General features: G+C 44.5%; 2 protein-coding genes across 16 annotated transcripts in view; one reads left to right on the forward strand and one right to left on the reverse strand.

The window, feature by feature from the left end:
- LOC116847073 overlaps window positions 1-25742 on the forward strand; it is a 280111-nt gene that overhangs the window by 155079 nt on the left and 99290 nt on the right. The window lies entirely within an intron of this gene.
- Window positions 1-25742, reverse strand: part of LOC116847068 (glutamate receptor ionotropic, kainate 2) — a 330836-nt gene that overhangs the window by 2564 nt on the left and 302530 nt on the right. For 7 of the 10 annotated variants that reach the window (XM_032821664.1, XM_032821662.1, XM_032821663.1 and 4 more), the window contains 11 exons: window positions 20125-20145; window positions 17704-17856; window positions 13705-13926; window positions 11557-11848; window positions 10810-10948; window positions 9291-9428; window positions 7693-7891; window positions 6966-7197; window positions 5795-5910; window positions 3947-4102; window positions 7-1478 (listed from right to left, as the gene is read on the reverse strand). In XM_032821664.1, the coding sequence (XP_032677555.1) occupies window positions 1425-1478; window positions 3947-4102; window positions 5795-5910; window positions 6966-7197; window positions 7693-7891; window positions 9291-9428; window positions 10810-10948; window positions 11557-11848; window positions 13705-13926; window positions 17704-17856; window positions 20125-20145 (1722 nt within the window). In that variant the 3' untranslated portion in view covers window positions 7-1424. Of the gene's footprint in view, window positions 1-6; window positions 1479-3946; window positions 4103-5794; window positions 5911-6965; window positions 7198-7692; window positions 7892-9290; window positions 9429-10146; window positions 10285-10809; window positions 10949-11556; window positions 11849-13704; window positions 13927-17703; window positions 17857-20124; window positions 20146-25742 lie in introns of those variants that run through there. The other 3 variants (XR_004378653.1, XM_032821665.1, XM_032821666.1) reach the window with 3 other exon arrangements.

The raw sequence follows: 25742 nt of genomic DNA on the forward strand, positions 1-25742 counted from the left end.
AGATAATGAATCTCGAGATCGACCCTTTTCGGCTCTATGCGGATTAATTCGTACTACAATATCGACAGTGAAAGTGGACACAAGATAATGAACTCACCTCCTATGAATCCATGACAGGAGAGAAGCAAGAAACATTGCGACACAACTAACAATGTCATACTAAACTGTCACACAACGCGCGTCCTTTTAACTCACACAGCTACGGATAATTGCAACATTTTAAAAACGCAACATTCGTACAATTGATTTGCCGCGACACAGACATCCGTCTATTCGATAACTTTTCGCGTGCTTCTTCGTATGGATCGGAAGTACTTTACATTATGACGAAGGGAGCATATGGATACAAAGATGATGCTCGAACGTGTACGTGTGTGTGTTTGTCATCCTACACGATTCAACATCGCGCACACCTTTGTCGTGCGCGAGTTAATTTTTGTTTTAAAAAAATCATACCGCGACTTAAGTTAACGGCAAATACGTGAAAAAATGGAGAAACTGTGGCAATTCTCGAACGAATCCATTTGCTCCTTCGATTATCGATTATAAAGCCATCGTCGTCTCGAGAAGCGAACGGATTTCGCGCACACATACGATCGCATTTGGCTTGACAGCTACACATTATTTACAGTAAAACGTTGTTTTTGTTCTTCTTTCTTTTAACCTGGCACACTATACATTCACTATCTAGCCGGTATAAAATCGTGATTGTTCTTAAAGGTTCGTGTCGTACCGCACTATAATTCGATTGTAAACACCGCGGCGTGTACTTGGTATTTCGATCGAGACGTTTGCGACTTCGCGAGGAATCGGGGGACCTGACCCTTTCCTATTGCGAGGCTTTAAAGTCTTCGTTCATTAATCTAAGTTTTGATATGAGCAAATGGCAAACACGTTGACCTTTCCAATCTTTTGCTTTTCTTGTAATCCCGCCTTTTCGATTCGGATTTGTTACACGCGCGCTGTAATTCATTCATCGATTGTTCCAAGAATTCGAGCGCCGCTTCGTTTTCATTGGATTTCAATAATTTATTCCTCAATAATAAGAGAGAAAAGAGCGAAGCTGTTTAACTCCGATAACGATAGCTGATCGACGCGTTCCTCAGAATATCGAACACTTTGTATTTCTGTGTCAAGCACCGACGCTCGACGAGGAGGAATTTTACAATTCTTGAGCCGTTTCGTCGAGCCTGACTGCCGGTGCACTTTAGAAGATCTCGGGGGGGAAATTGGAAAGGTCAAGGCTCGTTGCTTCTCCTGTGTCCGATTAGTTTGTTTGTCCCTATAATTTTACGATCTCTTTACACAGTGTTCGGTCACTCGTGATGGAGTTCTTCCTTAGGTCCACTGAACTCGGATCGGATACGCATTGAGGTACGGCTTGAGTTTAAGAATCTGTTTTCGTAGCGCAGCGCGTACCGTCGCTAGTGCAGATCAGTAAAACCTTCGCAGATCGGTTTCCCCGAAGATTTCTGCTTCTAAAACAGAACATCAAAATGCCCGAGTCAGATTCGTTACATCAGTCATTGCGTAGTGGGCAAAGCGGGTAACGGCGCCCATCGATACAATCATTCCTCCTCATTCCTCGCAAAAATTAAAGAAACCAAAGTGTAATCAGTAAATTTATCATGCTTACGCTCTCGTTGCTTATCCGGCAATATAAACGTAGGCATATCATGTCCGAATTGTTGCGGCTTTTGTGTGCTCACGAAGTGAAATTGCTCGAGCTATCATCTGTTCTACGAATTTCAATCCAATTTTGCACGTTATTTCGGAAAAATAATTGATATATCGACGCTAATAATCCGTTTGTTTATTTTCTCGCATTACACGCTGGTATCTGTCGTGAGTTTGTATCATGATCGCTGTAACGATCTTCCGTAATCGACTACTCGATCGAGTCTTATGCGTCCGGCATCGTGGAAATTCAAGTGTACCGTCGGATTTATTTTGAAACCGTACTTATTCATCGCAGAACGCGAGGTCCCCGCCCTCTACGAGATCGATCTAAGCCGATTTGAAATTTTGGAGGGGTTCATGCTGAATTGCGCCTGAAGTGGCGTGACTGAAAAAAAGAGATACAGCGATACCGGCATTTGTCAGCTCGCGGGACCGTTCGAGTACATGCGGTATGATCTGCGCAAAGCTGCGTATCCCCGGACGAGCCCTCTTCAAATAGTTGCCTGTTTGCTTACCCCTCGAATGTATGCAAACGGCAGCTCGAATACATATCGTAGACCGCGCGGCCACCACCGCGCGAACCGTGCCAGAGTCACGAGGCTCTCCGCTCTGCACGCTAATTTCATTTCTCCCTTTCGCGACCGAAATGCGAACCCGACGCGAGATTTTTTCATTAAGTTTTCGCTGGCTGCGTTTTCACGGAGTCTTTCCAGTAATCACGACGTTCTCGAGTGATATTGATGAACGTTCTCCAACTCTCTCTTTTTTTTTCTTTCTCTCTCTCCCTCTTTCTCTTTCGTTGCGAGTGCTATATCAACACACCATGGAATTGGAATAACTGATGCTACTCTCTGACGTGGAAATAGGGAGAAAAGTATCATATGACGGAATATAAGATCGCGTTATGTGTGCGAACTTTTCGCAATCCAAATTTGCCGAGACTACAGGGATTTGCCCTGAGTGCGTAATCGCATATTTCCAAGTGTTTGTTAAAATGAATCGTGGGTATCTAATCAGTGCAAAATGCGACATCTAATTTTCAAACTGAAGATTTAGTTTCGAAATTTTTACTTTCGCTTCTACTTCTCTAAAGTACAGTCGGTGTGTTCTTCGCTAAAATGCTATACTTTATACTTTATAATGCAGTTTGCAAGCGTACATAGTACTATCGCATACAAATTGCATGGGAGCTGTCAATTCCATCACCGTGAACGTAGGATTTCGTACAGTATATCACGTGTATGTGTATCATAAATTTTGCAGTGAAATCTTACTTCCTCTGATCAGAATCAGTAAGATATATGCTGGAGCAATAAAATAAGACTGTTTCCACTGAAAATCAGTGAATACTCACTGATTATCAGTGATATACATCTTTTAATGATATTCAGTCAGAAATAATTTTACTGATTTACTTCAAGAGAATGTCTTTCCTGATTTTCCCAAGAATGTCACGTAGCAACACCGGTTGTGAGGCAGAATAAAATCTCCTCCATGTTTTTTTAATTTTGAATAAGAAGTTCATACATTTTAGAAAATCTGTTGAAATAAAATTTCAGTGTATCTCATTTGCATGGATATTGTAGGATAAATAGGAATGAAAAGAGATAGATCGGAACTGGGCACTTTCAAGACTAACCCTTTGCTTCGTGAACATTGCTAATATCACAAAATCGATTCCTCTATCTTCTCCGCGACAAAAGTCCGTATCAGAGCCGGATTTCTCGCAATGCACGAACACTCTTGCCGTTTCACGTGGGAAAGCTTGCACTAGCGCGTTCTTGATTCTCGAGGATGGGCACTTGCCGGTCCGACTAACGACGATATTCGCGCGCAACGAGACAATAGGGATAATGACGTGGGGTAACGGCGTGCGATGGTTACAGTGACGACGAAAAAGTGAGAAAAGTAGCGCGCGCGCGAAGAAGAGTCGCGAGAGCGCTCTTCTTTCCTACGACGTCTTCGTCGAGACGGCGATCGATCGATGGCGATCGATCGATGGCGATCGATCGACGGCGACTCGAGCCGCGCGCGATCAGACCCGAGTGGTTCTGCACCGAGACCATTAGAGAGGAACTCCACCAGCGTGCGGGCATCAACTGATGTACTCGCGCGGTATGTCGGGATAGATCGCATCGGGGTCGTGCCGCGTGGTGGCGGACCCCGGCGCGACGCGGATTTCCGCCGAGAAGGTAGAGGAGGAGGAGGAGGAGGTTGTGGTGGTCGTCACCGCGCCTTCCTCCACGTGCTATTTCACGTCACTCACCCGTTCCTCGATTGCGACCTTCCGGCTCTTCCACACGAACTCGCAGACCGCGATCACGCAGGCGACGCCCATTCCGCCCATGAGCACCACGAAGACGCCGCCGACGTTCGCCAGGCCGAGCTCGTTCGCCGCCGAGCTGCTCTTCGACGTGTCGTCCTGATCGCGAGAAACATCGATTAGCCTGTGGCGTATTAACGCGAGGGCGGTTGCACCGAATATGGCCCGTTGCATCGCTGATGCGCCCGGGGAAACGGCGGTTTTCGCCCGGCTGCATCGTTAATACGCGCGCGGCCTTCGCTTTCAGGTGTTCATTATTGAGGCGGCGCGCAGGAGGCTGCACGTCGTCGATAATATCGCGAAAATTCGATCGCGCGAGCTCACACCCGAGCTGATGGATTAAAGCGTCGAGGGGCGGACGGTGGTTCATTGATCATTAAATTGCCGATTAAATTGTCTGAACGAAGCCACTTTTGCGATTCTTTTTACCGACGCGTTATTGCATGCCAAGAGGCTCTGTAATTCTAAAGCTGTGTCTCGAAGATATCGCGTTTAAAAATTGCGCTTTTACATCGCGTAAAATATGAAATTTCCCCGATACAATAGCTCGCTCTTTGTGTATCGAAGTTCTCCTCGCCGGCTTTCGGCTCGAGAGAGGGGGGAGGAGAATATGACTTTTATTATTACATTCTTAATTAAGAAAAAAACGTCTGTTAAAGATAGTGGTATTCGTGGTAATATTATTTTCTGTGAAACCAATCTCGTAGAGAAGAAAAGGTTTACGGAGTATGAAAGCGCGGATACAGAAATCTTCCTTCTGATTACCTATTTAAGTTTAAGAGCACAATTTAACGATCACTGATTCGCCTCCCGAGAATGAAAGCAAATATAATGGCAGGTGCAATTCTTTTCATTTATCATGGAAAATTGGCGAGTGCAGCTTACGTAGCGCTCTGACGTTGCGCGAATATTACGTTACATTTTTCGCGAATATAGCTCGGTAACGGTTAGCAGTCGGCGAGCACCTGCCGACGAGTTAATTCCTCTCGCATAACTACAATCGTCCGTTTGCGTTCGTCCATCAAACGGCGGCGAGTTCCTTCGCGAGGATGGAGCCGACGAATTATCGGGAGAATTTATCAGCGCAGAGCTGCGCGAGAAATAGCAGCGCGTGCAACGCCAGTGATCGCGAGCTCGGCGAAGCCTCGATTTCGCGAATTCGCGAAATAGTCTCTCCTGCGTGCCGCCTCAACCCCGAACGTCTCTGGCGGGCGAGAGGGGTTGCCTGGAGTCTGGTGCAAGAATTTCGAGCGCGTACTTCTTGACTGCGCTACGGTGCCAGAATACCCTCCAGTGAGAAAAGTAAGGGAAACGACGATGGGCTAAAAACGATTTCACACGCTTTCCTTTCAACAGTCGTCCCGTTCAAGTGACGATGAGGGAAAGATAAATAATAGTCAATTAAAACAGCGAGACTGAAAGGGTCCCGTTAGTTTAATTTCTGAGAGAAGACTAATTATCTTCACAAAGTAACTTTCGCCTCTTTAGTGCCAATAACTACGCTATATCGACGTGTCGTGATCGTTTCTGCACGAACTCATTGTGATCGTTCATTTGTCTTCGAATCACAATGAAATAATTTCTCTACATTTTTTCTTCGAATAGTTCTCGCCCTTTCTAGATAATTTTCAAATGACCACATTAAATTATCGCTTAATACGGTGTCCGAATTCAGTTAATCATATTACTTTCTAATACTATATCTTTTGCGAATTTTTCACACGGGACTCGTGCATCCCAGATTGCAGAAATAAACCGTGCGAGTGTGCTTTAAGGTGCATGTTTGCTTACCCTGCAAGACCCGCCGCCTCGCTTCTCCTTCCACCAGCGCGTCTTCAGCATGTGAAGCTTCCCTTCCTCCTGGAGCTTCAGTATGGCCCCGCTTATGGCCGTTCTGTACGGCGAGTCTGAAGTTCCAAGGTCGTTTTGAGGAACTCGCTCCGCTGCTTTTATCGCCTCGTAGACCCCGTACTTTCGCGAAACTTTCAGAAGTACCGTTGCGGCAATCGTTCCCTCGCGCCAACGTTTCGCCGGCAATTCCGCGCGATCGCTTCCTCCAGCGCGCGGGACATCTCTATCGACCGGCATTCGCGCGCAGTCGCGAGATCAGCAGGACGACCGGCAACGCGAGCGCGATATTCCATTCGATCTCTCGGGATGAGCGCGCTGGATAAGCTGACTAACATACCCACCCGCGCGCAAGAGGGAATTCGCCGAGGGAACGACTCGCATTTCCTTCCCATCACTCCCATTTACACGGGCAAGAAACTTCAATTAAATGCGAAATTTACTTAATAGCGAGGAAGCGCCGAAAAAACGGTACAAGTGCTCCTCGACGCGACAATAAATCTGCGTGCTTCTTTCGCAAAATTGAAATGTTGCATTCAACGCTTCCATTGATCGCGAAAAAAAAAGATTCGCTTCCATTGATTGAATCAGATTAAATCAGAAGAAAAAAAAAGATTTACTTCCATTGATTAAATCAGATTTCAGAACACTGTAATATTGAACTTCTCTACGTTTCAAATTGTTTCTCACGTTTTCGTTGATACCAGACTCTGTTCAACTTTTGCGGAATCGTATTAAAGTTGAAGATTTCATAAACCGCCGCGAAGCAACGACTATCTCTACGAAAAGAGCCAGCGGGTACTTCTTTATGAGACTCGTTGCGCTTTCGGCGTTAACATAGAATCGACATGGAATTTTCACACTCGCGCGATTCTGTAAATTCAAGACTCTTTTTCTCTCTCTTTCTCTCTCTCTCTCTCTCACTCTGGTAGACCAACTCTTTCATTCTTCATCCGTGACTTTACACGCAACGTTGTCGTCCTGGGAACGTTACGAGGGCGAGAGAATATACGCGCGAGGGCGTGCACAATCGCGGTCTTGCGCGAATTTATCGCGACTATCTCGGACTAGGTATGCACCCGCGTGCGTATCAAGTGTTTCCATTAGGACTTACTTGGCGGCATGGCTATGCCGTATCCCTTGGAGTCCAAGAGACCGCCGACTTGAGTGAGGTCGCAGTTCCTCTCGATTACGTATTCGATGGAAGTGGATTCCATCAGGAATGCGTAACTGCCTTTCCCCTTGATCACTCGATCCACGCCCTCGACGTTGCTCGCCGTAAATACCGTCGGCTTCGCTGAATCCATGAAGGACCACATGCGTTGGTACGTCGAGAAATTGGAATCCTAGATCACGCCGGGAATTTCGTGGTTGAGTACGCGTGCCGCTAAACGATGGAACGTCAGCGGAAATCGGTTAACCCCGAAGTAGGCATGCCTTACTTCGAGGCCGAGAGCGGTGAAGGGCTCAGGGGTTGCATCGTATCTCGTTTACGTCCCTAATTGCACGCGTCAACGCTCTCGAATTAATAACGGAATACTCTCGATCGCGTCCTGCGGTTTCGCCGTTGTACCGATCGGATTCTTAGCTCGCCAGCCGAGCGGTGAGTTGGACTTAATTGTGTCGGGCTTTCAGGATAATAATTCGTTGACCCACCTCTCTCTCCTGCCCTCGATGAAAGCTACGCGAAATTCTCGAGTCGTCGAGAAATGATCGGCCATCGTTCGGCCACGATTATAGAAATTTCTCGTCTGCTGTGATATTCTTCTAGAACGCGACAATACCCATTTCGGCACTCTCGCGGGATACGGCTCGATCGACATTTACGAACGAATTCTCACCCTGAAGAAGGCTGCCGTGCTGCCGCCTTTGAGAGCACCGTACTTGATCTTCGTCTGCTTGGCGAGATCCTCAGCGCTCTCGATCGGGGAATCCATCCTCTCGACGGTGAGGAAAGCCGCCAGATTAGCCGTGTACGAGGAGATCATGATCAATGTGAAGAACCACCACATACCCGCGACCATGCGCGTCGACACGGCCCTGCGACAAGCGTTCGAAGGCTGCAGACCGGTTTTCTATTAGGGCTCGAGCGTGCGCGCGTGTGTTTGTTAAATAAAGTAAAATCCGTCTCGAATGCGTTCACGTGCGTCAAGTAGTTCGTATAACCATCTCGTTTACAGAACCGTGCTCGCGATAAAGTGGCGCGTGTCGAAAATACAAAGTCGCGGGAAAAAAAGGAATCAACGACACCTGCCGCTCACTCGCTCGTCCACTTTCGCGCTTGCTACCGGAAGTTTTCGAGAGTAACTTCGTTTCCTTCGGAGGTAATGGAGCGTGCGCAAGTTCGACTTCGCTTTATGTAACGAGCGGCTGTATACATTGCGGATATAACCGGTCTTGCAGTTAAATGATTCGCGTATACTATTAAACGGCGAATACGGGGGATTGCCGGGCGGAACGGACGGACGCGTGTGCAAGCGAATTATTTTACACGTGAAAATTGCTGCGTACGCACGATAAACACGATTATATTGTGTATAACGAGCGCGTGGAATTATTGGAAACTACTTGCGTAACGGCATTCCAAGCTGGTAGCGCATGCTGCGCGCGATCTCGTGCATTTCGGTAACGAGAAACGAGTGTGATAAGGTCGCACAGGCGAGAAGCATTTCTATTTTAATTTTTCCGTTTTTATACACACATACACGCGCGCACACACACACACGCGCATCCATATTACGCGCCGGAAACCGTAGCGAGGATGTATTCTTCAACGACTTTTTAAAAAAAATCACACTTGGAGGAACGTTCGCGCCGAAGATCCGGGAGCTTTCCCGTCTCGTGCGTGAAATACCTCTCGTTCATTGAATATCGAATTAATTCCTTGTTAAAGGGATGGAAGTGTGTCTCGAATTAATTAGAAAGTAAAGTTTTGTTACTTCGTTACGCCGCTACGCGGCTTAATTCGCCATAACCCTTTAATTAAGTAGCTCCCTAATTAAGCCATTGATTAAATTTTCATTAGGGAAGAGTCGACACTGGGACCCGTTAAAGAATACATTTCTACTATTTGCCTCGCGTTTTCCGGCGCGACCCCGGCGTAGAATCGGCTTGCAGCAAGTCTACGATATAGCATAGCCAGTTTGTCGTTAGGTCGTTAGAGCTGCTTTATTTTCTCTCTCTCTCTCTCTCTCTCTCTCTCTTTTCCCTTTGTTTCTCTGTTCTTTTGTCTTTCGCTCTCTTTCTTGCTCTCTCTCTACATTCGCTCGCGTAATCTAAATTCAAGAGCGCGTTGCTCCGTTCGCGATTCTTTAAACTATCGTTGCTTCGCATCGACGTCGTTCGTACGTACGCCGACGGTGATAATCGATTCTACGTCGTGTGCTCCGCACGTTGTCCATGTACATGTCGCGCGCGCTTCCTCCGGTATATAACTTACTTCGGCGCTATATCGGAGCCTTGCTGCATGAGCGAGCCTATGGTGAACCAGAGCGAGTTCAGCAGGGTGAACTCGTTCTCGAGGACCTCGGACTGCCCGTTGCATGGATGGGGGTTCTCCCACTCGTAGGGGCTGAACCTGCGGACACGTGAAAGGGGGAAGGGCCGAGATTAGATTTCAGTGCGTGTGCATTTAGCCGCGAGTAGCCTGACAGAATCGCCCTGAAACTTGTGCGCTTCGCGGGCCGATTGGGATTCTCGTCATCTGCCGACGACAGAATCAACACGTGCAAATGATACGTGAAACAATGATACGTAAATATGACGTTTCGAGATCGCTGCAGCTTGATATCCGTGGCAGAGAACGAAGCAAGGAATTCCCGATTATCGAATCAATGCGTGCGAGCGCTGCGATAATATTGTTTAATCGCAATTAAAATACAGATGGAAAAGTCATTCGAGATAACTTTATTGCCGTTGGAATTGCAGCTAAAAATTAACTTGCTCGCGGCAACATTGCCGTCTCAATTACGTCGCTCGAACATGTATGAAACTCGTCAACCACTTGGTACAAGATAATTATTCATCGAGTACGCTGTCTTTCTTTGATTGACGCTTTTAGCGCAGTCCTGAGGCGAATACGAGAAGCGCTCGATTCAGTCTCTTGTAGGGGTCTCTATCAGGCTCTGTGCTCCTTATCGCGATCGACTGCCATCCATGCAATGAAAACAGTAACTTCGCCAAGGGGTAATTCGGAGGGACAATGATCTTGTTTTCTCTTAAATGAATCCAGTGTGCAATTGCGACTAGCACGAATGTTGCGCACAAAGATTATCTTCATGCGTGAGAGAGCTTACTTGGGCAGAATGTCACAACCCTGCCGCATTAGGGAGCCAATGGTGAACCACAAGCAGTTAAGGAGCTTGAAGCGATTCTCCAGGCGGTCCGGATTTTTGTTGCACGGATGCGGGTTGTACCATTCGTACGGTGTGAATCTAAACTCAACGGTTCCAGACGCACACTGATCCAACAATTATCTCAAAGATATCGCCTCGTTATTAGAAAAAAAGAAGGATTCGCCCCAAAACATCGATTCACTCGGCGCGTTTCACGGCTCTCTTCTCGCTATATGTCGCAATCAGTTGAGAGAAAAGTTCCTCTCGTATTCTCGGAAACAATTTTCATGAAACATTTAATACGAGATAATAGAAAGACTTATGTTATTTTGATCGCGAGCGAAATTGGAGGAAAAGTTCTCGCGAAATTCCAATTGGGTCTTCTCGTTACAGAAGTTAGGAAACGATATCGGGTACTATAAACGTTAAATGAAGGTATCGAATAAATAAATGCAAAGTACTCGCGGAAATAGGATGGGCTCGCGTTCCCTCCGTATTTAATTCGTCGATGGAGCGTGCTAAAGGCGGCGACGCGATCGCACGTCGATTAAATGGGCGATCGAATTTCCGGGATAGCGTCACGGCGACATTTTTGTCGGAAGAATTTAAAATGGTTTCACTTGCCTGGCTAGTATAAAGAGGAGCACGGAGACCCCGAGATAAGCCGTCGCCATGTAGATCCATACGTCGAGGCTGAGAGGGCTGAGGAACGAGAACAAATTCGGCGGTTGCTTTATGGGCTTGCGGTAAAGTATGCTGATCCCTGGAAATTCAAAATTCTCGTTTTATGCTCAGCCACGGCGCGAACCACGTAGAATGCATTGATGTGTGGACACAGAGGGCCGGTATAATTACTCGCGAGATTTATTCCGGCCTTCGTTACGGCCACCTATGGCTTTACGGAGGCATATAATAGCCCGCTAAATCGCGCGCGTCCCAGAAATTATTTCCGAGATACGCGCCACAAAGACTGTCCGCCATACTCTGCATTTCATTTATTATTATTCTAACGATTATTCTTTTAATGAACATAATATGCCATTTATACGGCAACGTTAATCCGTCGAACACACTGTATCCTCACTTTTACAACGCAAAGCACACAAGATAACGTAATGTTTGTATCATGATAACATATTCGCGTGGAATGCGTACTCAGCTGCGGTTTCTCTTCCGCTTTTGCTAATGCCGCGATTACAAGAGCTATCGTCTACGGCCACGAAGGGAAAAATCAAATAGAACTCCCCTCCAAGATATCACACCGCTGTCTATCACAGTGCTATTCGCGCTAGAATAGTACTTCGTGGTAATTAAGTTTTTGCAATTCCCTTAACGTGTTTATGGAAATGGCGAGAGCCACGGCGGTCTTACCTAAAGGCATGAACGGCATCGTGAAGTCGACAACCTGTTCTCGGTCATACGTGATAGTGAGATCGGCGATCGCGAGATCGGCCTTCTGATCGAGCAGCTCCTTCATCATCCCGTCCCATTCCTTCGTCTGCTTGTTGTACGAGCCGTAACGTCCGTCCGGCACAAGCCGGAACGTATAATTGAATCCAAGCAGCCGCGATATCTCGTAAATCAAGTCGACGCTGTAGCCTTCGAATTGCGCGTTTCCGGTGAGCTTCTCGCTCGAGTCCTTCCGCATGCAGTACGGCGCGCTCTGCCGAGGAGGACGTAATGATCTACCGTCAATAACGCCACATATACGTCTGGAGGGACGCGCGTGTCTATCGATATATGAGCCTCGTTCGGTCGGACTCGTCGACGATAGCTCACGATAGCATCGATAGCATCGACTCGCGAGTCCGCTAAGTGAAGTTATGATATCTACGGAAGTGATCTTGACGACTCTCATATGAGCATCGAGATCGGACGTCTTAGTATATTGAACGCAAGAACTATACTTTTCAATACTGTTTTTTTGTTCAGGGCTCCCCGCCTTTATAAGGATACACATTGGATGTATCCGGGTGGTACAATGGTAATATCACAATTTTCTTTTCCTGAAATCTGATGTCCGCCCTGAAGTATCAATGATTAGAATCGGTTGAGCTAATATATTAAGATAGGCTTAAAATCGAGAATTGTAAATAAGAGAAGAAACTCACAAAAAGGAAATTACGAAAGAATTTTTGCTCGCGATATTTTCGGCGATATTTTTGGCGATTGAAACCCCCAGATCGTCGTACGCTTCTCGTGTCAACGTGTGCAAAAATTGAATTTGATATAAATTTACCGACTTCATCGATCGCGCGATGTCTCTTAACGTCTAATACAGCTTTTATGAAACACCCTGTAATACATAAATCTACCGTATATTACACGTTCTTATCGATGACAAGTTCATTTCAGCTTTTGTTCGGCTGTACACTGATCGAAGGAGCATTAGAACGTCGAAGTTTTTATAAGAATGACGAGTACCGCTTCTTATCGCGCGGCTTCGCCACGGGGAACTTGCCGGTCGTCCCTTTCTCAGCCGAGTTTCGAGGCAGTTAATACATTACCGAGTACATTACTTGTCGCCGCAATTAGCGCAGGAATAAGTAATGTGAGTCGAGCGCGCTGTGAAAACTTCAATTAAGTCGCGCGTATCCGGCAGCGACGCGTTTCCAGCCCTCTCATCTTCTTTCCTCTCCGAGAAAAAAGGAGCGGAAAGCTAATGAGCGCGCGCAGGCTTCGCTAATGGACGGAAAGAAATTTCCGTCCCGCTGTGACGGCCGCCTAATGCGACGTTGTCTCTGTTTTGCTCGCGCTTCGATTAAAGCGACGATTTTTGAGCGTACCGCGGCTGTCAGGCGCGATTTTTGCAGACGCCAAGCCAATACGATACCTTTGATACGGCAGTGAACGGTTTTCCTGCGCTTTAAGGTGCAGCGAAACACCGAGAAACTTGTTAAATCTGTACGTTAAGTTGCTCCATTCTTTCTCTTTCTCACTCCATCGCCCTCTTGAATGAGTTTCTTCAAACTCTGCGTGCATTTTGCTAAATTATTTTAATATACTTTAGCATTGTATATCTTTTAAATACAGAGTGAGAAGCGAGGGAGAACTTGAGCGTTTGTGGGAATGCATTCTCTTTAGTTAAATTACTTTAACAAAATAATACCAATATATTTCTCTATTCTCCATATATATATATATATATATATATATATATATATATATATATATATATATATAAACAATTAATCTTACAATTTTCTGAGACTCTAAGAAAACTTGGAGAGATGCTATGATGTAACAAATTTTTATGAAAGACACCGTGAAGTACTATGAAGTGCCGCGTTACTTCATTCGAATCAAAGTGTATACAAACTTTTGGGAAATGTCGGACTTAAGCGTTCATGTTCGAAGATAAAAATTTGATAAAAGCTAACGAGCGCGCGCAGGTTTTGCTAATGGACGGAAAGATAAAAGTTTGATTTTATGTATTCCGATGTTTGTGTGCGGCAGGGTGGAATTTTTCATAAATCAAACGCCGCGTAAAAAAGTGCGCGTTTTGAAAACATTACTCACCAATATGGTCGTCACGATGAAAGTCTTATTCTGCAAGTTTTCAACTATTTGAGTGTAAACGTCGCCGTAGCTTCTTGTGAAGTTGATGCCCTTGGTACTATTCCAAGTACCGATTTTCTTCAAGCCTTCTTTGCTATTTAGCTCAATGATGTCTAACATGAAGTCTGAACGAAAGCCCTGGTGATCGAACTTGATAATACCTGTAAGTCCCGTCATCTCGACCTGAAATATACGTTGGAGAATATTTAACAATTACGAAATATTAAATATTAATATTATAATTCATAAATATTAAATATTAATATTTAACGAAATATTAAATTACATGAATGACGAAATTTATATATTAGATATTTTCGTTATTGCAATTGTATTAATTATAGATATAAATGTTGAAGTTTCTCCGGTTATTATAAATATTATTTATTATTAATTATAACTCTCCCCCCCAAGTGCAAATAAGCGATATATATATATATACACATTTATTTATTTATTTATTTGAGATTTATGTATTATGTTTTGATCTATAATATTTGCAGATATGCATTATATACAATACCAATATTTAGCTCGCAGCATTATATACAATATCAAAGTTTAGCTCGCAGTTTAATGAATAGTTTAATTGTAAGTAAAAAATTAGTAATAATCGTTATTAATTAATAATAGATGTTTTTTTTGCAATTTAGTAACAGTAACGTGAGTATATTATTTCGTTTAATGTTTGATATAGAATGTTTGATATGTTTGTGCTTAGTTATCGAAGCAAAATTTATAAATATTATCCCCTAATGTAAATTTTGCTTGTCTAGCATACACGATGCGTTGTGTATTATCTGCTCCTGGATTCACAGTTGGCGATTTCTCGAACGAGATAAGTTTGAGAAGCACCGATGTAGACGCACGCGCTCGAACGCGCTGCGGGGAGAGATTCGTGGTGAATTTATTACGTATGCGCAAAGGATTTGTCTAAATGTTCGCCGGCCATGAAAGCGGTGAAGCGGGCGTTATAGTTCACAACTATATCAGAGCGCGCAGAAGACGCATTTATACGCGACAACGTTTTGAGACGGAAATTTCGTAATATTCGTAAAATGATTCGCCAGTAATAACGCCTGGCATGATAACCGATCTCTGTCTCTCTCTGTCTCTCTCTCTCTCTCTCTCTCTCTCTCTCTCTCTCTCTCTCTCTCTCTCTCTCTCTCTCTCTCTGTCTGTCTATCTATCTCTCACTCTTCTTCTCTCTATCTCTCTGTTTCTCGTGAGTCACGTTGTATATTCGCAAAACGGTGCTGTGTAATTGCGGATGAAATTCTCGGTGACTGCTTGTAATTACCGGTTCATGAATATCGCGAAATTAAACTCGGTGCTGACACGCGAGATTAATACAGCCGCTATCGTTACCGACGACTCATGGCGTTCTCGCAGAAAGAACGCACCGCCCTGGTTGACGATTATTACGCCATTCGAGATACGTTAATGCACCGCACCAATCTCGCACAAATGGATCATACAGAGAGGATCTATCTAAAAAGCTGTCAGCGCCAATGTAGTGCACGTTGGCGCGCTTCACTCGCAGCGAAATCCACGTTTGAGAAATTAGCGGGCGAATTGAAGAATCGCGCGGTCATATCGAATTTCAGACACGTTTCGCTAGTCCTCGTCGCAGGTGATTATTCTATATTTCTGCGAATTTTGCGAGTTAATAGGGAAGTCTCCGTTACAATAGCGAGCTTATTTTATCAAACGGAAGTGGAAGATGTTATCGCGGTGGAATTATTCGCACAGATGCATATCGCGGTGAACTAGTCGCGCGTATTTCCCCGCGGTATTCTCGCGCCGTAATCCACGAAGACCACGTCCAAGATCCATTAGGGATCTTTGCTCTTTAGAGGTTCGGGATACATCGTAACGTTTCTCAAACAAGGTTTCACCCCCGAGAAAGGACGACACTGAGCCGAGAGGCTTCCCGAAGACTCGAAAACGAGATTTTCGCAATTTCCACGGAGGATAGTCCGTGGCTCGGTGAAGATTGGAGAGATACCACCGCGACACTTGTAATTTGGAACAATCGCGCACGTCACGCAATCTCACACGTCGCGCTATCGTGCGGGACCGCGTAACGAGATCCTCGAAATTACACACGCGTGTCTGCTTCTATCGGCGGTTTTTGCTGATCCTCGTCGGGACGTTCGACCGCGGTGAACGACAGGTTCCGCTCGCTCGTGACGTATACGCAGTCAGGCACATGCATGAGAGCCGCCTCCGCGCGAAACCTATCTTCCGGTGCTTGTCAATCCCGACACGGCGACGCGGATGACGAGACACGTTTCCATATCCTGCGTGTAACGCATATTTATATTCGCCCGCACTCGTATCGCGCTGATGCAACGCGTTACCATCCGCCGTCCCCCACGTTACCCTTCAATCCATGTCCACATCGGTCTCGGCGTTAAATAGTTGCGACATATACCGTGTTCGCTATGAATAGAATATCAGAATCACACGCGAAGTATAATCAGCGCATTATGATTTCATGCGGGACTGGAAAGCTCAAAATTACCTTTTTATCGATTATTAAAAGTTATCTAAACACGACGCGCGTTCAACTCGAAAAGATCCGAACTTGGAAGACGCTAACGACGCCAGAGACAATCGTTTTTGTACAGAGACAATCGTTTCCATCGTCGCGCGTGTAAGATTTGGACTTTCACCTGCGGAATCAGCGATCTGTACATGAAGATGCGTTGGATACACACTGCGGCCTACATCTTTGCATCAGGATGCAGCGAAGTAAAACCACGAGCGACAATTTGTCAACGCGCGCGACAGCTTCGTTTAAACTGGGGTAACTTTCTATTGTTCCGCGAGAACAATCGCGCGAATCGCGGAGAGTCAATGCGTCCGGGTTTCGTATGATTTCCTGCGCCGTGCGCCACCCCAGCGTCGCCTATTTATCAATTTCTTTTGCCTTTATCTCTTCATATATCACCGTGCATGTCGCGTTCGACTCGTTCTTATCGTATTCAAAGGACGCAGAAGTCGCGTTGATAAAAGGTGTGCGGTTTACGCGGGAGAACACGCAAGTTAGAGAGATAGGATTAAGCATATCGTTACAATGGTTTATTACGTTGCCGGTGCGATCGATCAGCGCCCCATAATTCTACGAAATTAATTTCTGCCTAGCGCGATACATTCACGATAGATCCAGCTGCTACATTGCATCGTTCGTCGAGAATACAGACGCGGTAATCGCCAACGGAAGACGGCTGCCAATAATACGCAAATATCGTCTCTAACGTTACATCGCGGAACGATGCGCGCGCGTGTTTTACACGATCGACTGAGTAAAGATACTTTCGACGGCTTGACAGCACCGTGTTCGTTGCGTGATCCCAAACTCGTCGATTCGATGTTATTGGCTATCTCTGGATTTATCTGTTAACTGAACATGATAAGCTATAAGGCTGTCCGTAATTGTATCGTTTACATTGCTGTTGCATTTAGCGGTACATATGGTTGGTCGATTTTGCGCATGATTTATCTCACACGAAAATCGCGTGTAATGTTAGCATTGAATAGAAATTAGATTGCATATATCAACCCTGTTAATGCGACGAAAACATAGAGTTTCTGTACAGATTTCCGCATATTAACTGTGAAAAGTGGAAAATAGACTGAAAACTAGAAAATGCGAGAAAATGAAGTGAGAAAAGTAAAAAACAATCGCCGAGATTAATTTGTCTTTATTTTTCTCGTATTTCCTAATTTTTTATTTACTTTCTATATACGTTTTTTATTTTTTAATCCGTGTCTCTCACGCGCGTATTCCTTAGTATTTATTAATTATTATTTTATTTGTTTATTGTATGATAAAGACTTTGAAACTATAAGATTGTGTAGCAAGTTGAGAGCATACACTTTCTAACACATATACGTACTATCCTCTCACTTGAAACTATAATATCGTTGATTGTTCTAATTGATGATACTTACGATCTTCATGTAGTTAATGAGCGAATATCCGTGAGGCCAGGTGTCTGTTGATTCGCAGGATAACGGCTTGATATCGATTTGCTGAGACGTGTCCAGATCGTGCAACGCCTTGGCGAAGAGATAAACGGCATCGTATAGCAGGGATGTTTCAGTCTGCGAATCGTACACGACAAAATGTTATTCATGCATGAAATGTATCTGCGTGCGAGATATTTCGCGTGAGACGATTCGATGGAATAATTTAAGCGATGTAAAAAAAAGTGAACCGTGGCAAGAGTGTTCATCCAGAAAGAAACTATTTTGTGCCATGTGATCCGAGCCATTTTATCCGTAACACGTTTTTCCGTTATCGATATTTCCTGAGGCACGCTCTCTACCATGTCACTTTATATAAAACGTACTACGCGTATGTGTGTACCGGATATCCTATAGAAAATGATGATAATAAGGCGGTATCCCTGTATTGAATTTCGATACAGTTTCTCTCTCGCAATAATTGGACGACATTTCTCTTCGCAGCTCTTAAAGTTTTAATGTGGGTTTAGAGTGTCCTATTGAAATTCATTGGATCCCAAGTCGAGTTCATCTCGTATATCTTTCGAGTAAAATGAGCCTGTGATGTGAAGTTCAATTTCTTTCTTAATTTTATCAGCTCTCGTATTTTACATTATTCGTTACAATAAGTTGGAAAATTACAGAAAGAAAGAAACATTTTATATTATTATTATAAGTTGATGAGTTATAAATTGATCACGAAATAAGAGAACATTAATAAAAGAAACACTAATAAGAAAAAAATAGTCACGCATAATGTTACCAAGGGTGCCTGAGGAAAGTTTTCGATGTCGTCGATTTACGAAATATCTCAGGCGGAATCGTAATCCCGCGGTATCGAAATTATCAACGCGACAAAGAGCGCGAAGGTGAAATCCGAGTCTGCCATTTCGCGAGAGGAATCGTATTCGGTAGCGCGAGGTCGAATTTCCGCTCCGTCGATGTTCAAGAAGCGAAAGAACGAAATCTGGGCTCCTGGGAGGATTTCACGGCAAATTGGCGCCTCTGTTTCGCGACATTTATATTTCGTAACTTTCTCTCTCGCGCGCGGCTGTGCGGTATTCCCTCTCTCTCTTTCTCTCCCGCTACCCCGTCGGCTCCAGCAGCGATATTGTCGCTGTAAAAGCGGTATCACCTTATATATCGCGTCATGGGTGTGTATATTCCTCCCGATATATATTCGGGGACAACCAATATCCTTACCGGATTTTACGAGGCCTCGTCCGGGAATGTATTTACGGAGGAACGAGTCAATGTATCCGATTCACGTGTTTCCCGATACCAAGGGACGCGGTGATATCCTTATGTAGAGGCCGACCGAAAGTTTCGGACAAATAGAAGTTCCGCGGCGAGAAAGAGAGAGGAAGGAACGGCGCTTTTCTCCCCTAACTTTATTCATTACCCGCGCATCACGACGAGCAGTAATAAGAAGAAAATGCCGAGTAGCTACGTGAAAATTGCACGAAAGGTCTTCGAGAAGAAGGGTACCGCGCGAGAAACGTCTGGAATATGTATCACCGGCGTCGATAGACGTCTTTTATGTCACCAGCACGCTCTCGTGCTCAACGAAAGTACGGCTGCACTAAAGTTCGCGGTTTCGCCTTGATCATAATACGTCTTGCTGGTAAATTTTATAGCTCTTTAGCTTCATATCGAATGTCCGCTCGGCGTTTACAGAACGTGCGTTATGGAGCACTTCACTGAATTTCCTTCACCTCGATTTTATCAAGTTCTTCGATAACGATCGTAAAACTCGTGTAATATTTATCGAAAACTGAGATCTCATCCCGTCCAGTGCTCGTAATCCTGTAATTGCAGCTTAAAAGAATTTGAAGTGTGCAGAAATCGCAAGATGTGCAGAATGTCGCAATTACCGTTATTCTTTTTAGCTCAGCGCTTGGCATCCGAGATTGGTGGATCGCGTGCTACTTGTATGCTATTCGGTAGCGCAATATATTACGTACACAGGCAATGTAGCACGATGCAATAATCGTGCAGCTTCGTGCAAGTGTAGCTCGCGATAGTCACACGGCAGTGTCGCTTGACATTCCTGATTGAGCGCTCGCGCGTTTCGCCAATAATTCACTCGTAATGAAACAGTCAGACGTGAACCGGTCCCGCGGCCCATTGACTTCGCCAATAATGAATTACAAGCGTAAAAGCGATTCAAGACCGCTTTTTACTCACCCTCGAACAGATCTACTCGCGTAACAGATTAGTTTCCGTCGTAGCGAAATTCGCGCGATTCATCGTACGTTTCTCCCGCCGTAAGTCGCGCAGAAATTGGAGAATATATGGCCGCATTATATATCATATTCTATCGAAAGTATCTCTAACGGATAATCTATTCGTCCGCTTTTGACTTACCTTTATGGTGGTCAGGTTGTTCTGTTCCACGTGTGCATAAAAAAAGACACAATTTGAATATATTTATTCATAAAATCATACAACAATACATCCACAATATTATTCACCCTGGGCCAGTGACACTGACAATCACACGAGTTATTTAATCTTTGAAATTTGACTGAGAATGTAATGTCGTGCTTTTTATCGACGATTGCTGAAAATGTCCAAGTAACGCTTTTAACGTAATATGAAAAGTTCAGTCTGATGGCAGAAAATCAGGCGATTGCTGTTAGAAATGTAGTCTTTTGATAATCCGTCGAAAGTTGACAAGTCGAGTGTACTTGCCGGTTGATGGCGAAAGCTAACTTTCGCCACGTAATCGCGCCGCCTTAAGCGTCTTGCGCAAGTCTGTTAATGAATGCCGTCGCGAAATAACATGGAACTCACGCACAACTCGAATAACGAGCTTACGCTCGCTGACGACTCTAACAACCCCACCTGCTGTGTGTCCTATCAATAATCGAATCAATATATTGTCCGTTTGTTCGCCGTCGCGCGTGTGTACGCGATTGAGTTAATTAGTCTGGCTTTGACGCGCTCGTAATGGGATTGCCAACATCCCCCCTGGGTGGCAGACATACCCGTTACGGAATTTGGACAAACGTGATTGTTCGTTATACGGTGACATTGCGTAACGCAATTTAACGTCGTCGTTAAATTTCGAGCGATGGCGTCGCGACGCGCCATCGACGGCGGCGGTGGCGGCGTCGTATCGAGTCTCGACTGACTCGATAATTATCATGACTGACGTGTTATAATTTGTCAATTCTGTGTAATTTCACGTCTAGACATTGTGTATCAATGGAGTGGTTATGAAACAACAGAGAATTAAGAAATTGTTATTTCTTTGAAGAGGGCCGTTCACGCGCTCTATCTGTATTTGTAAATTACATCAATAATAGAAACAGTTACTATCATCAACTGATTCTTTCAGCGAGATTTTGCTGATTGCAATGCCGTACTTTTAACTGAACCACCATTTCATCAGTATAGCATTTCAATAAAGAACATGCTGATTGTACTCTAGAAAGCAGTCTTTTGTGTGTGTGTGTGTGTGTGATCATATATAGAAAGAGATCTTTCTCAACGTGTCCCCGATCATGATTCGCCAACGGCCAGATACCAAGGTATCATTGAATAAAAAAGACATACGGGGGGATGTAGCGAAATTATGACAGGCTCTCTTAAGGCATCGAGTACACGAGATTTTCTTGGCCTTGTGATTTTATCGTGGAACCTCAACGAGTCCGCAGACTCCGGCTACCATTGTGCCGCCTGGATAATCTACCTCCGGCGGTAACCAGCCAGCCTCGTGCCAGTTCGAAGGGTGGAAACGCCTGGAATTTGCCCCCTCACTGATAAATTTCCCATGAATACGGCGCCTATCTGGAGGTACGGCTTTCCATCGATTGCACGGTCTTAAAGGGATCCGTTCTATAAGGGCGCTCCTCCTGACGGAAAACGATCTCGTTCCCACAGACGGAGGGAACGGAATCGCCGCCTTATTCCTCGTGGTTCGCACTACACACTTGGGTTACTGAATATGACCTGCTCGCCTCTAACCTCCGTAACATCCGCGGCCGGACGAGCTTGTGTATTTGCGCGAAAATCAATGATAAACTTTCTTATCGGAAACGTAGGAACTAACGTTACTTTGTCTCCGCTTTTCTTGTTTTTTATGTTAGGTGACTAAGCCAAGCGGAAAATTGAGATTTTACCGATGAAACTTTTTCACAAGCGTTTTCTTTCTCGCTGATAGATGTCAAGTGCAACCAGAGCAAGTGATTTAGCAAGTTCCTGAATTCTGATTTGAGAAGTTCGATTGTCTAGACCCACGCCCTTCGTCTGTACCCCGACTTTAATAACTTTTAATTTTAACAGCAGCGCTAAGTCTAACAGTCAGCGCCTCGTAAAGCTGAGACACTGGTGCCTGATGAAACTGGCGAATTGAGAAAGTTTTTATTACCAGTGTCTCTGTGCGTGCCACGAATTGATAGCGCGACGCGACTTCAGCGCAATCCATTTTGCAACTTCCAATTGACAATTTTATAAGTTTTATTTTACAAGATTTTACACACACATACACATATACACAAACACACACACACATCCTCACGCACAGAAAAGTCGGTCAGTTGAGAATGTTTCTTTGTGTTGGTGTTCTCATTGTTCTCCTTTCGTCGAAGCGAGTAAGTGAAGACGTTCTATCTGTCGGCACGATGATGTATCTTCCGTCGCTTGTCTTCGTGCCAACGGAAAAAAAGGAAAGTCACTGCGCGTTCTGTCCGCCCACACCGTGGGATGGAAAATAAAGTGCTCGCAAATACATCCTTTTCCTCCCATTCAATGAAAAACACGTTTAATGTAATTCTTTTGCTTGTAAAATAGTTCACGATTAAAACACACATTGTACAATCGAATGATAGATATTGATTAATCTGTTTAGGTTGTCGCGCGAAATTTTTCTCCCTTGAAATAATGACTCTCGCTATGTACAGATTGTATCTCATTTTTTATTATCGTATTATATCATTTTCTAAATTTCCTGAAGTGCTCTCTAAATCTCTTGCAGTGGATTCTCACACAAAACGAGTGAAAAGTAGCAGTATTTTCACTCGAAGCAATATTTTCACTCGAAGCGACAACGAAAATACTGCCACTCAAAGTCGCAAGAGTGAGTGTTTCACTCAAACTTAGAGTGGATACCGGCTAGTTCCTGTTATGATGGAGCACATCGGATTCACTCCTCAATTTCGAGTGAAAATATATTCACTCGACGATTCAGAGTGGAGGATTCATTCTGTATGAGTGAAATACCACTTGAGTAACTAGGTGGTCACTCTATTCCTCAATTTCCGTGGGAAATTTCACTCCAAGAAATTTAGAGAAAATAATAGAGGATAATTACAGATCCTTTAGGCAATTTAGATTCTTCGGCTTTTCCTCGCACGGTAAGATACGTTGAACTCTGAAAGTTTCGCGCACAGAAAGAATTAACGTCTTCTCCGAAGTTAAGCTGTGTCATCCGACATTCCGCTGGCATTTAATTTCCTTCCTCGCTGCACTTTCTTCGCAAAGTCACATATTGCAATCGCGACGCTAAAATACACCATGATTCATCTTTTACTGTCCCCCTTCGCGGACCGACTGCTTACACAATGACTTTGGTAACAACGTTGTCGTCTTGCGAAAAGGCAAATTCGAGAAATTGGTACAGCGAATAATATTTGCGACCAGTTCGTAGACTAAAGCGTCGATTTTAGCGCGCGATGGAAATCTCGTCTCGATTTTTACGCGAAAAAAAATGCGACGGCGTGAGAGAACACCTTGCCGAAACAACGTCACATTGCGCGTCGCTGCAACATGCTATTCCAACGGATCCATCACATTCTCCCGCATGGAGTGCTGCAGCTACGTACCGCAGGACATCGGCAAAAAGTTGTTGGGAAGTTTGCGCGAACGTGCAACCGTGTGTGTCGGGGCAAATTGGCCTTTTTAAGGGCCGGACGTTGGACGCGCGGCAGATGTTGCTTCCGTCGAAATAGCCGAACGTACGGATTCGCTTCTCAACTTTTCCGGCAGTTGATGCCGCGCCAGGTGCGACGTAATTCGCTTTCGCGATGCCGCCTTCGGTACTTGCCGCTTTTACGCTTGCCGCGACGCGGTGGATCGTTGCGAACCCCGGGAATCAGCATTTAACCCGAAATCTGCTTTTGTCTTGTGTAATTCGAAGTTTACGAGACCGTTCCAACATATATATACACACATGTGCATCCACACATTTGCATACGCAGACATATAGGTTACATTTACCTGCGCTACACTTACGCTTGTGAAGGCGTGAGTCATAACACGTGAAATATTTATCAGACAGAAATTGTTAAACAAAATTTGTTTATTGGAACTTTTTAGCATGAAACACAAACAAGAATATAAATGAAGTAAACAAACGGAATATAAATAACATACCGTATGTGCGCGCGCGCGATGTGCTTTCCTCTGTATAATTTAGACACGCTTATTCGTTAACACAAAGGCGCATTCTTTTGGAAACTAACCAACAGTACGTTTTGCAAATGCGTAAGCGCAGTCTACATGCCGTCGTTTTTTGCCGACTACCTGTAAAAACATCATGCAAAATAGACTACACGAGCGTAACAGTTAGCGCGTTGAAATTACAGATAGCAGGAACAATGATGGGGCTCGGAAATAATTTAATGAATAGATGAGCGAAAAGCCGGGGAATCAAAGACTTTTCTCTGCTATTGCTATGCCAACATTGTGATTAGTCATTCCCTAACAATTACGCGCCGTTAATTGAAGAAATTCTGCCGAATCAATGAATCAATGATTTCGATTTAAGCACTTTTTTGCCTTCTTTTTTTCTATTTGTTCTCGACTCGATACGCGCCATCGTTTTCTATTTATTTTAATAGGCGCTGAAAGGAAACATCTTAACACATTTCACAAAAAATATAATTAACACAATTGAAAACCTTAAAAAGAGAGAGGAACAAAGTGAAAATGACATTAAGTTAAATCTAAATGAAATCAAATCTACAATTAAAGAAAAACAGAAACTAAAAATCATTTATTAGATGTTGATTATGTCGTGTAAAGCTCTGTGTTTCCCTATGAAAATCTCGTGAATTAATAAATTTTGTACCATGACGTCGTAACGCGACGTTAAGTCTCACGACACCGTGCGCAACGTCGATGTATCGACCTAATCGATACGTCTAATAAAACGCCTACGTCGTAATGGAAGTACTTGCGAACTCGCTCGTAATTTCACGTACACGTGTACATACTGACACGCGTGTGTCGATTAATTTATCGTCATTTCATTACGTCACCATGTACAGAATATGTTCGGCGGAGGTATATAGGCAAATCACATACGTAATATCTCGCCGCGAATCGCGCGACGTTCTTGCCTTTCATCGTGGATTGTATTATGCCCGAAGCCGTCTTGTGGGAGCAGAGGGAATAAGCGCGAATCGCGATTAACGCGGAAATCGTATTTGCCACATTTCAACCGCGACTCTGATTTCTTCAAATCTCCGGCATATAAAAACGAAAATTCGCGTTCGCCCGCGAACGAGCCGAATGGGTGTTGAAACGTGAAATTCGAGGCAACCCGTTTTTCATTTCGATATGCAAATTGACGTTGCATTACGGACACGCGTACACACTCAATAATGACACGGATGTGGCGCGCACAACGTGATGTTGCGATTGTGGCGCGTACGATACCAATGATAATATCGCACAGACGTGGCGTGTTTATCGATTTCATTAACATTATTATTTCACGAACTCATGATTTATATTTCTGTTCCAATTGTAATATCTCGTAATGCGCAGTATTGAATATCTCTCGATGAGCTCTCCCCGGATTAAAATTCAGGACGCTTCAAATCAATCGCAGCTCCGAACTTTCGCATCCATTCGCGGAACTTGATTTGTCAACTCCGACGTATTCCCGACCACTGACTATCCGAAGAAGATCTTCCCGAGAGAGAGAGAGAGAGAGAGAGAGAGAGAGAGAGAGAGAGAGAGAGAGAGAGAGAGAG

This window comes from Odontomachus brunneus, unplaced genomic scaffold (assembly GCF_010583005.1).
Source record: "Odontomachus brunneus isolate Ranch 3 - 2012 unplaced genomic scaffold, Obru_v1 Obru_scaffold_073, whole genome shotgun sequence".
Taxonomy (NCBI): domain Eukaryota; kingdom Metazoa; phylum Arthropoda; class Insecta; order Hymenoptera; family Formicidae; genus Odontomachus; species Odontomachus brunneus.